This window comes from Podarcis tiliguerta (assembly GCF_965153285.1).
Source record: "Podarcis tiliguerta genome assembly, chromosome: 10".
NCBI lineage: Eukaryota > Metazoa > Chordata > Lepidosauria > Squamata > Lacertidae > Podarcis > Podarcis tiliguerta.
This window is the reverse complement of record NC_139543.1, coordinates 9,478,214-9,490,471: the sequence shown is the minus strand read 5'-3', so window position 1 is coordinate 9,490,471 and position 12,258 is coordinate 9,478,214. Positions and strand designations below refer to the sequence as shown.

At 40.2% G+C, this 12,258-nt stretch overlaps 1 protein-coding gene across 2 annotated transcripts in view; it reads right to left on the bottom strand.

Moving 5' to 3' along the window:
* Window positions 1-12,258, bottom strand: part of SLC2A13 (solute carrier family 2 member 13) — a 103,644-nt gene that overhangs the window by 75,398 nt on the left and 15,988 nt on the right. For both annotated transcript variants that reach the window (XM_083399733.1, XM_083399732.1), the window contains exons 2-3: window positions 6,091-6,250; window positions 1,694-1,902 (exon numbers count right to left, since the gene is read on the bottom strand). In XM_083399733.1, the coding sequence (XP_083255859.1) occupies window positions 1,694-1,902; window positions 6,091-6,250 (369 nt within the window). The remainder of the gene's footprint in view (window positions 1-1,693; window positions 1,903-6,090; window positions 6,251-12,258) is intronic.

The window sequence follows — 12,258 nt, the reverse complement described above, 5'->3', positions numbered from 1 at the left end:
CCATGTGTTGGTAACCTCAAGGCTGGATTACTGCAATGCCTCTACGTGGGGCTGTCCTTGGGGTCTGGTATGGAAGCGCCAGCTGGTGCAAAATGCAGCAGCCAGATTGCTCATGGGGGCATCTGGCTGACAACATATGAAAGCACTGTTGAAGAATCTGAACTGGCTGCCCATCTACTACAAAGCCAAGTTCAAGGTCCTTGTATTGAATTACAAAGCCCTGGACCATTTAGGTCCAAGCTACCTCAGAGACCACCTTAACCCTTCTATCCCAGAACAGCCAGTGGGATCACCTGTAGAAGCAACAGTGGATTTCCCCCTAGTTGGCAAGCCACATTTGATAACAACAATTGACCAACCCACCTTCTCTCTGAAGAAGCATCTAAAACATGGGTAGGCAAACTACGGCCCAGGGGCCAGATCTGGCCCAATCACCTTCTAAATCCGGCCTGTGGCCATCCGAGAATCAGCGTGTTTTTACATGAGTAGAATGTGTCCCTTTATTTAAAATGCATCTCTGGGTTATTTCTGGGGCCTGCCTGGTGTTTTTACATGAGTAGGATGTGTGCTTTTATTTAAAATGCATCACTGAGTTATTTGTGGGGCATAGGAATTTGTTCATTAATTTTTTTTCAAAATATAGTCCGGTCTGAGGGACAGTGGACCAGCCCCCTGCTGAAAAAGTTTGCTGACCCCTGATCTAAAACATAAATCTGCCCCTTGCATTTCCCTGCTACTGGACATTGCCAGTCTGTGTTTATATACTTTTTAACAGATTAAAAAACCTAATCCTGTTAAATAAACTCTAACAGAGACTGGTATAAATGGGGAAGTTCAAACACTAGCAGCATGGGTTGAAAAGTTTATTCCGTTCACGAACATGTTCACTATGACTGAAGTCTCACTCCAGTTTGGTTATAGAAAATGCACAGAAGTGGCTGTATAAGGCAAGTATAATTTGCATGACCCAAAAGCTAACAGAAGCAACTCATGAGAATTCAATATGCTAGTTGGAATTTGCCAGCCTTTATTTCTTTGTAACTATACTGGGAACCTCACACATCAAAATCCACTGCGAATAAAGAGAGGCAACAGACTGAAAGGTCACTGTAGAATCCCAAGTTTTAATATCGCAGTTGAAGGATATCAGAGCTAGCGTGCACTAGTGAGTTACTCCTGACAAGCAATTATATAATTAGGTTGTGACAATTAGAATATATACACCTAGTCAATTGAGAACAGAACAAAAATTATCCTTCAAATTATTAATTTGTTTGAAAAAGTATATATGGCTGATTCATTATATTGGCTTCCCCTGTTTAACTGAATCCTTGAAACTCATTAGCAATTCTTAAGACAATTATAATTTCATTATGTTAAAGTACGGAACCAAGTCTGATATTAACATATTAATTTCTTCTGAAAAATACCAATAGAATTGATGTAGGAGCAAGGCTGTGTTGTGTTGCAAATCATTGGTTCTTCTTGTTTTTATTGTTATTATGTATTTTGTGTTTTAATATTGTGATTTTAAGTTGAGAACTGCCCTGAGACCTGCAGGTGCTATACAAATAATATTAGTAGTAGTGGTAGTAGTAGTAATAATATAAAATCTATTTCAAACTAACCTAAAATACTGTTAACACTGTCACTCATTAATAAATGTACAAAGAAAGCAGAAATTCAGCCTTACCTGCACCAACTTCTTTTTCTTCCTCTTCTATGTTATTCTTGATGCTATCATATTCTTCATCTATTGTTTGATTACCCCGCATCAGAGACAGGATTCTTCTTGCCTTTTGAGTCTGTCCTTTTTGAATAAGCCAACGGGGGCTTTCAGGAAGAAAGAGGAAGCCAAAAAACTGTATTACAGCTGGAACTGCCGAGAGGCCCAACATATATCTGGGGGAAAGAAAAGAAACATTTTTAATGCAAATTTATCAAGATTCTCTCCATAAAGAACAGCAAGGCTTTAAGCCGCTTTCTGAATGCGCTCAGTATTTCTCTAAATAAGCAGATGGAGGTAACATAGTTTATATCCTGAGATTTCCGTATCAGACGATTCCAAGAACTCTTGAACAGGTTTTCAGTTGTTCCCTGCAGACATAATTTTAACATTGCTGTTTGCAAATCAGTTATTTCAATTACTGTTAGATAACATAAACTTAGCCCAAAGTTAGCTTATATTAGATTGAGAACTACAATTATTTACATGTATCAAACAGCAAATACGCTGAACAAATGCAACTCCAGACCAACTAAAGAGGCCCACAACTACAGTGGCATGGCAGCTGACATATTATTCTCTCCCATTATGGATCTAATATAGAAGACAATCACAGCTGTCATGTGTCAGGGGACTGCCTTCGGAGCAGGGGAGGGAGGCAGGGGAATACAGAGAGCCTCGACGCCAGCTCCAGCGGTGGGGAAAGCCATACCTCAAGTAGAGTAGAGAGGGAAGGGGCCAGCCAAGCGAGGAGAGGGCTCAAAGATGCTACTGAGAGCCCAAGCGCATCACCTAGCCTGGCTGGCCAGGAGGGATGTGCGCCACTTCCGTCGCCCAGCTTGCACAGGGATGTGAAACACTAATAATAATAATAATAATAAATTTTATTTATATCCCGCCCTCCCCAGCTGAAGCCGGGCTCAGGGCGGCTAACAACAATAAAACAGTGAAACATTCTAAAAACATTTCATTATAAAAATTAATTAAAATCAAATTGATGGCAACCATAAGCTTAAGTTCTGTAAAGATTGCCAAAGGAGGGAGTCAGGCTGTGCCCTGACCAAAGGCCTGGTGGAACAGCTCTGCCCTGCGGAAAGATGTCAAGTCCCGCAGGGCCCTTGTCTCTTGTGACAGAGCGTTCCACCAGGTTGGAGCCGCAGCCGAAAAAGCCCTGGCTCTAGTTGAGGCCAGCCTAACCTCTCTGTGGCCTGGGACCTTCAAGATGTTTTTGTTTGAAGACTGTAAGTTCCTCTGTGGGACATACCAGGAGAGGCGGTCCCGTAGGTACGAGGGTCCTAAGTCGTATAGGGCTTTAAAGGTTAAAACCAGCACCTTAAACCTGATCCAAGGAGGGGAGGTGGAGATTTGGGGTGTCTAAGTTCTTACATTGGGGAAAAGCCAGAAGGGGCCACCCCCGGATTCTGCAAGTGACTAAGATGGACATGAACTTTGTGGTTATGCACTGTAAATAGTTTGCACCAATAAAACCTGTAAAATACAGGTCGGAGTCCTGCCTGGTTACTCACGAGCAATCACCACCCGCATCTGCCATCGTGTTTGTCAGACAAGAGCTTGACGCATCGTAAACAACATTAATTGACAATTCCTTACATACTGAATCATTAACTATTTTTCCAAATTGTTCCACACTGGGCTGGAAGCATTCTTGTACTATTGGTTTTCTTGGAATCAAAAATAAAAGTACTTCATTCTGGGGGAGAAAAATTCCATTTCACTTTTGTCCCTTGATAAGATAAGCTGCTGTTCCTGCTAAAATGACATTGGTAAGTGTGTTACATTTAGAATGGCAAAAATGTTCCGATTCTTTTAAGTGTAATGAAAATCTTATGGATTACTATAGTACGCAAACACACAAAACCAGCAGCATGGTTGAATTTTATCTCGGTAATTAGCATTCCAAAAGTTGGCCATGCTATTTTTCAAGATATTTACTGACTTGCAGATTGCAATGGCTTCTAACAAATGGTTAATGTTATTATATTTTTAAATGTTTTTACTTAATGTTACTAACATACAAGTAAGTTTTGCTTTAAGTAAATGTTTTACTTTAATGTTACTAACATGCAATATTTGTTCCTTTCACTATTATGACAGAATTGCTTGTAATGGCAAGTGGAAAAAACTGAATCTGAAATCCACACCTCCCAACTCACTCACTCTTAAATCAATTCAAGCACACTATTGCAATTTTCTATAAAAAGGAGCTCCCCTCCCCTGATAATTCAAATATTATTTTTATTACAGTTCAGTTTAAAAATACAAAAACCATGCAAGAGGAAATCTTATGGTGAGTTAGTTGGCTATCACCCAGGGTTCTATAATGCATCTTTAAAGTACAAACAGGTTCTCTTCACTAACTAAACAGGCATGAAACTATACCAATTAAAAATACTTAGGTACCCTGTGGGATCACACTCACAGAGTGCTCAACCAAATGTCCGAGGGAAGCCTGCAAGCAGGAGCTAAGTGAAACAGGGCTCTTCCCGTTTGTGATTCCAAGCACTGGGCATTCAGTGGGCATGCAGAGATAGAACATAGCCATCATGATTGAGGTTGAATCCTGACAAGACAGAAGTGCTGTTTTTGGGAACAGGGTGTGGGCGGGTGTGGGGGATTCCTTGGTCCTGAATGGGGTAACTGTGCCCTTGAAGGACCAGGTGCGCAGCCTGGGAGTCATTTTGGACTCACAGCTGTCCATGGAGCCGCAAGTTAATTCTGTGTCCAGGGCGGCTGTCTACCAGCTCCATCTGGTACGCAGGCTGAGACCCTACCTGCCCACAGACTGCCTCACCAGAGTGGTGCATGCTCTGGTTTTCTCCCGCTTGGACTACGGCAAGGCGCTCTATGTGGGGCTACCTTTGAAGGTGACCCAGAAACTGCAATTAATCCAGAATGTGGCAGCTAGACTGGTGACTGGGAGTGGCCGCCGGGACCACATAACACCAGTCCTGAGAGATCTGCATTGGCTCCCAGTACATTTCCGAGCAAAATTCAAAGTGTTGAATTATTTAAAGCCCTAAACGGCCTCAGTCCAGTATACCTGAAGGAGCGTCTCCACCCCCATTGTTCAGCCCGGACACTGAGGTCCAGTGCCGAGGGCCTTCTGGCGGTTTCCTCATTGTGAGAAGTGAGGTTACAGGGAACCAGACAGAGGGCCTTCTCGGTAGTGGCGCCCACCCTGTGGAACACCCTCCCTTCAGATGTGAAGGAAATAAGCAGCTATCCTATCTTTAAAAGACATCTGAAGGCAGCCCTGTTTAGGGAAGTTTTTAATATTTAATACTGTATTGTTTTTAACACTCAATTGGGAGCCGCCCAGAGTGGCTGGGGAAACTCAGCCAAATGGGTGGGGTATAAAAAATAAATTATTTATTATTATTATTATTATTATAGCTACTGATAGCCCTATCCTCCATGAATTTGTCTACCACTCTTTTGAAGCCATCCAAGTTGGTGGCTATTGCTACATTTAATGATTTTTCTAGATCACAGACAGAAGATGGTCTATTCAAAACCAAGCAATTAAAATTTTTTTTTTAGCTTTGGGGATTCTTAAAATTAGTTCTCTGAGTAACAGAAGAATCAAGACTTTACATGATGTTGTACTGAGAACCATAGAATTGAAGCCATGGGTCTCCTAGAAAGCTAGCATGCATATTGATTACATTTGCTATAGATCTTGCCACCCTGCAAATTACAATGTTGAAAGATAAAATCCGTAGCTCCTTAATTCAATCCATTAGTAAATTTCAGCTGGATTTGCTGCCATTATTCAAAGCCAATTAGCATTCTAAGGGCACCAACTTAAAACCACAAAAAGGAAGATTCCAAGCGTGCAAAAACAAAGCATTTAAAGTCTACATTTAATTCATTTAGATTTGCATCTAAAATTGTTGGGTTTAAAATAAATATGTAATCTGTAAAATGTAACATATTTGGATAGTTTCTTTTTCACCTATTATTATTCATCATCATCAATCTTTATTACGGTCCAGAGACCCAACAAATCATTACAAAGCAATACACAATTCATACAGCCTACCTCCAGGTTAAACAAGCATTTTGTTCAGAATATAGGGATCATTGGTTCTTGCAACCACCGATAAAAACTTTGCCACTATTATTATTATTATTATTATTACTCCTTATTGTGATTTAAAAAGGGTAATTAATTTTTTCACTAAAGAGTACAAAAGACATTGCAAACAAAAAATGTATCTATATCATGTGTGTATACAAATAAATATTTGTGTGTACTACACACACATTTCACACACAGAGCATCTAAATGGCAGTGCAGCTCTAACTTTACTTTCAATAACAAACAAACAAATTACACTAACCTCCATCCATCCTTTGGAAGATAACTGAAGGCTCCATCTATAACGCTTGCAAAGAACTGTCCTCCTGTGATGAAGAGTGTGTTTATAGTAACTAATCTGCCTCTTAGATGAGGTGGAGCAACTTCTGCAATGTATACTGGGACTGTCATAGAAGCAATACCTGGAAGAAAGTAATTAAAATTCAGTATGAACCTATTTACAAATAAGAACTATTATTTTATCATTGGCATGTGTTATCTACAATCATGACACTCAATCATAAACAGGAGGAAACGTTCTACCTTTCAAATAAGTAATCAAACCAAAGTACATGCTATATAAATATAGCATGTTTACAGCGCATCTGAAAGATAAGAGTTCCAAACGGAGGAGAAATCATTTGATCGTGAATAGAGAACTGCACTGCAAGTTGAAAATAATCAGATAAAAGAGATTGTCAATAGATAAGCAAACAGAAGCTGAACATGTAGGTAGCGTGATGACTATTTATATGTTTGGAGGGATTTATATCCCGCATTTCAAAGCATAATACGAAAGAACAGTAGCAAACAACATAGCCGACTAAAAAAGGAATGAGTTGTAAGCAATCCATTAAGGGATATCTGTAACCATTAAAAATCATCAAAGGCAATTAAAGCCTAATAGAACAGGGCATATGTCATCTGGCACCTTAACATATCTTAGCCCAATATCAAGCCAGGCTACATTATGACTCCCTCATACTGGTGTATTTCCATTGACATGAACTAAATTACCAGCCGGTCCACAAAGCACTTTATTAAAATAGATTTCAGTAACAGGCATCTTACCAAATTGCTACAACTTCCTAAGAAAAAAGTAAGCTAACTGGTTTTTGTGGCTGCACTATTTATGTTGTGTTTTTCCCAACTCATGTATCAAAGCACACCTAGTACTTAGAGATTAGTCTAAGTACTTAGAGAGTTAAGAATATTATAATCTTATATCCATCGAAAACTTACTTATTCTGCCAATTCACCTGCACCAAGTCAGATGCTAGAAACCAACCCCTTTACGAAACCAAAGCCAGAAGAACTGCATCAGATACATTTTGTCTTTGTCTTCACAGGGAAGAGCATAGAGCAGATTTCTGTGCATTAACTAACTTTTGCAGAAATGGAGTCTAAGAATTAATTAAAATAATAATAATTTTTTTTAAAAAAACATGCTAAGAAGTCCAGTGACCCACTCAATTGTTGGCCCATACTTTATCTGCACTGAGCTTGCAGAAATAATTCAATTCCAGGTGAGTTGAGCGCCAGGCAACCTCTGTGGGACAAGCTGTATTTTATATTAATTACGCTCTTCACTACTCTTGGTTCTCGGTTTGGCTGCCTCGGCATGGATTTTGTTGCAGGACTGATATCTTGAACCTAAGAACACTAAGATTTTTAAAGACAGTAACGAACAAACAAAAAAAGCTTTCTTTCGAACGGCCTCAATAAGCTGAACTGCCATACTCTATGTTCTTCAACCTTGGGTACTCAGATGTTGTTGGGCTACAACTCTCATCATCCCTAAGCTATAGCTGAAGATGATGGGACCAGATGTGGGCAGCCACGGTTGAAGAACACTGTGTACTGAGCTTGCAGGACTCTGCAAGGGACAAACTAGAAACATGTAGCAGAAACTCTCCCAGCAGCCAATTGTACATGTTACAACCAAGACGAAATCCCTTTCATCTTCAAATGCTTTGTGATAGATGAGCCCAGGCTACTCGTGTCAGTTTCTCCAATTTGTGGCCACCGTTCAACAGATACCTGCCAGCAGCATATTGTACACGGTATTATGCTAGCCAAACAGATGGCCTAAACCACCAATTACAGGAAATTACAAGATAGGATAAATTGAAAGATACAAAAGAGCTGGTTATGGTTTTCAGTTCCACACAACAAAGTTGCTGAAACCTCTCTTCTGCCAACTCTGTCCCACCATGTTAAACTGAAATGGGATGAAGGAGTGCAAGTTAATGCTTACGGACACAATTAGAGTTAGAGCCAAACTAAACATTACAAAATGTGCATTATCTGCATTGTCTTTCTATATATTTTTTCCTCTGCCTTCTTTCTAAGACTTGGCTTCTCCCCGCCAGCCACAAATCAAGGGGATGGCAGATGGTGATTCACACATTATACAATGTTTACATTACACATTACAAGGTAGGAGGAACGGTGGCAGCTTTGAACATTTTAATGTCTATTTTCCCCCTTTAAGATCCTCCAGCTAATTCAACTTATTAACATTACACACTGCTTTTCAAAGTCTATCATTCTCATTGTGAAATGTTTGCAGTATGGGAAAATATTTCATTCTAGAGAAAGAATTTGTAGCGGATACAAGTTTTTAGCTGATGTACAAGTTAATGAACAACCAAGTAAATATGGCTGCTTAGTTATACTCATAAGAGCCAACTCCTAGGCGCCAAGGTCCCACTGTGTCCCCCCCATAAATCATTTGATGGGGCTGCACCCCCAAAGACTTTCATTAACTTTTAAACAAAATAATACAATACGGGAAACTTGAGTTCATGTTCAGAATGAAAAGACCCATGACATGCTTCAGAAATGTACCAGAAATGACAGGCATTAACATGAAATTAGTTACGATGGTATATTCGAATTCCAAAGTCAATCTGAAGTTCATGAATCACAAACACAGATAACTTTAGATAACTTTAAAAAGAAATAGATATAGTCTTATTACAATAATACCTTGAAAAAATAAATCAGCTTGCAACCTTTAATGTTTGCCAATGTTAGCAAGCTTCTGATATCGTATGTCCTAAGATGATGATGATGATGATAATTTATACCCCGCCCATCTGGCTGGGTTTCTCCAGCCACCCTGGGCGGCTTCCAACAAAACACTAAAATACAATAACCTATTAAACATTAAAAGCTTCCCTAAACAGGGCTGCCTTCAGATGTCTTCTAAATGTTTGGTAGTTATTTTTCTCTTTGACATCTGATGGGAGGGCGTTCCACAGGGCGGGTGCCACTACCGAGAAGGCCCTCTGTATTTCTTACAAGAGAAATACAAAAACTTGGTTGTATAATCATTCATTTATGCATTTTATTTGTATGCCGCTTTTCCACACAAACAAAAATCATGCTCTAAGTGGCTTACAACAAAGAAAACATGAATACATTTCAAACAAACACCACAAAAACATTTCATAATAACATAGCGCAAAACAATAGCAAATATACTAATATAGAAAACCCCCACATTTCAACATGATAAAGATAACAAGATTACTTAAACAACGCGCAGCAGCCAATAGCGAAAATAACAAAAGATGTGTCATATCAAGCACAGGGCTTACACTTAATGAGTTAAAGGACACATCCACCAACTCATGTTCCAGATGTGGCTGTGAAGATAAGAGGCAGGTCACTTCAAAGTGGTGCTGCTTCTTATACACATTAACTGAATCAATTAATGTCATATCAAGCAGTGCACATTAATTTATGTGAACTATATTTAGATAATACAGGACATTCCTAACAAAAGATAGTTAATTATCCCCGTGTTCCAAAAGGGGGTGTTTAAATTACACCTTGGCATTTTCCAATAAGCTTTTGTTAGTCTAAATAAATGCAGTTGCTCTGGGCAAGTACATCAGTATAAAGGAAGAAGCTATGAATATAACAGCCGCTGATGTGGGGTCAAAAATGCTCCATGAACGATTATCTACTTTGAAACCACTTGTTTCATAAATTAAATCAGTGGTATAATTCAAGACAAATTCAAGTTAGATTAGGCAACTGGAAGAATACTAGACAAATCTTTAAGCTGTAAACAGTATAAGTACAGTGTTATCCTATTGCGCTGCTAAATATCTTAGGATACGACCAGCCAATCACCCCTCAGATTTGGCTTTGAGACTTTGCCATTAACAAAACATGACTGGTGAAATAGCTTTATGATACTGCCACATTTATTATACTATTTTTGAATAGCATTAAAAAGGGATGCGGGTGGCACTGTGATCTAAACCATTGAGCCTCTTGGGCTTGCTGACTGAAAGGTTGGCAGTTCGAATCCCTGTGATGGGGTGAGCTCCCGTTGCGCTCCTGCCAAGCTAGCAGTTTGAAAGCACTCCAGTGCAAGTAGATAAATAGGTACCGCTGCAGCGGGAAGGTAATTCTGTGCGCTCTGGTTTCCGCCATGGTGTTCTGTTGTGCCAGAAGCCGTTTACTCATGCTGGCCACATGACCCAGAAAGCTGTCTGTGGACAAACGCCGGCTCTCTCAGCCTGAAAGCGAGATGAGTGCTGCAACCCCATAGTTGCCTTTGACTGGACTTAACCATCCAGGGGTCCTTTACCTTTCACTATTTCTAGTGGCTAGGATCATTCAAAAGAGCAAAGCCAGAGGAAAGTGGCACTAGGAACACAGAGGAAACAATCCCTGTAAACAGATGAAGGAGCTATGCTAAAGGGGCTATTCAGGAAACAGTGCATCCACTGAAAACCTCCCTTTCTCCCCAAAATTAATAGGCTACACTTCAGCTCAGCCCTCCCAGCTATGCTGGTTATAAAAGATTACCTTTAGCTGTTCCGAGCGCATCAAGTTTCTCAACTTGCTCTTGCTGGTAACTAATGAAGTTCTACCTTTTAAACAAATATTTAATTTCAGTATGTGCTGCCTCATCTCTTTCACCTCCTGGTTAGCAAACTCTCAGTTCCAAGTCACATGGGATGAATAAATCCTCAGGCTTTTTGCTAGCTGCTGGGCAGAAAGGTCTATTAACACGTCTGATTTTTCCATCACCTGCATGACAGTCTGAGATAAGAGTTTTTACTGTTCAATTGCAGGATCTGGAAGGAGTGTTAATAGACACAGTAGAAACACAGAGGTGGCAGGGTGTGTGTGGGGGGGGGGGGGATTCAACAATATACTGTAGTATTTTCTGCAGAAAAAAAGCCACCATTAAAACAACTGGCATTAAGAACTGCTCTCACCAGTTGTTAGAAGTTGAGTGTGACCTGCCTGCTTCCCTATTATATTGTTGGTATCCTCTGTCTCAAAAGACAATAGACCACCTCTGGGGGTGAAGTCAAATCACTGCAATAGCAACACCGAGTGACCTCCCTATGGTGCTAGCCTGGACAGTGTGTATGGAGGTCCTGGTGGTAGTAACTAATTTTTAGTCAGAGTAGACCCATTGAAATTAACGGACCTAACTTAGTAATGTTCATTTGAGGCAAGAAAGAAGGGCTACCCCTATCCTATCCATATAATCAGTTATCAGTAATCAATATATTCATATATGCTCACACATAATCAGGGCTTACAGTATTTTATAATCCATTTTGAATCAAAGGGAAGCTGTGCCTTAGCTAACTGCATACTGCTTGAAACAGCAAAATTAGGAGCCGACCTTTCCCCTACAAACATCCGTGTACCCTGAACAAGGGGAAGACGTGAATCAGAGATTCTGGTACAAAATCCCCTCAGATACAGGCTAAATTAATCCACAGAACAGGAAGAGCAAAACCACAAAATCTCCAAACTCCCTGTCCTGTCATAACTAGGGGAGAGGTTAGACAGAGCGTCACTGCAAGCAACGGAAAGCAGAACTAGAACTCTGTGCTTGACCAGGAGCTGGAAGCATGGCAAGAAGCTTGCTAATTGGCTAATTTCGCTGGCGATATCGTGACTGCCTCATGGTTGTCTCATGATCTATGATTTGCTGTGATCTGCTCAGGTATAAAGACCTCTGGATTTCTGTCAATCGGGGTCCCAGTTCCTTTTGGAAGAGATTCCAAACTGGGTCCTTATTGCCTGGCAATAAACTTCACCTTCTAATTCTCCATTTGCTGAGTCTGCCTGGTCCTTATTGACACCAAGAGAGAACCTGCTTACGTTCACATGCTTCACATTCATTTCAATGGGTCTACTCTGAATAAAATATAATTGAATATCACCATAAGGAACAAGCGATTTAATCCTTCTAAGGGTTTACTTTGGGTGCAACAGCTTTCCAAGCCATGTGCCCATTACCTTTCACCCTCTCCCTTTTGACATTCTGGCTGGTTTTTGGCTGGCTGAGATGGTTTTATGATACTGGTATCAATCATTCGTTTTGTTTCCTTCTGCTGCTTTTATCTGTTCTGTTTTATCTCACTGATGTATGCTGCTTAAA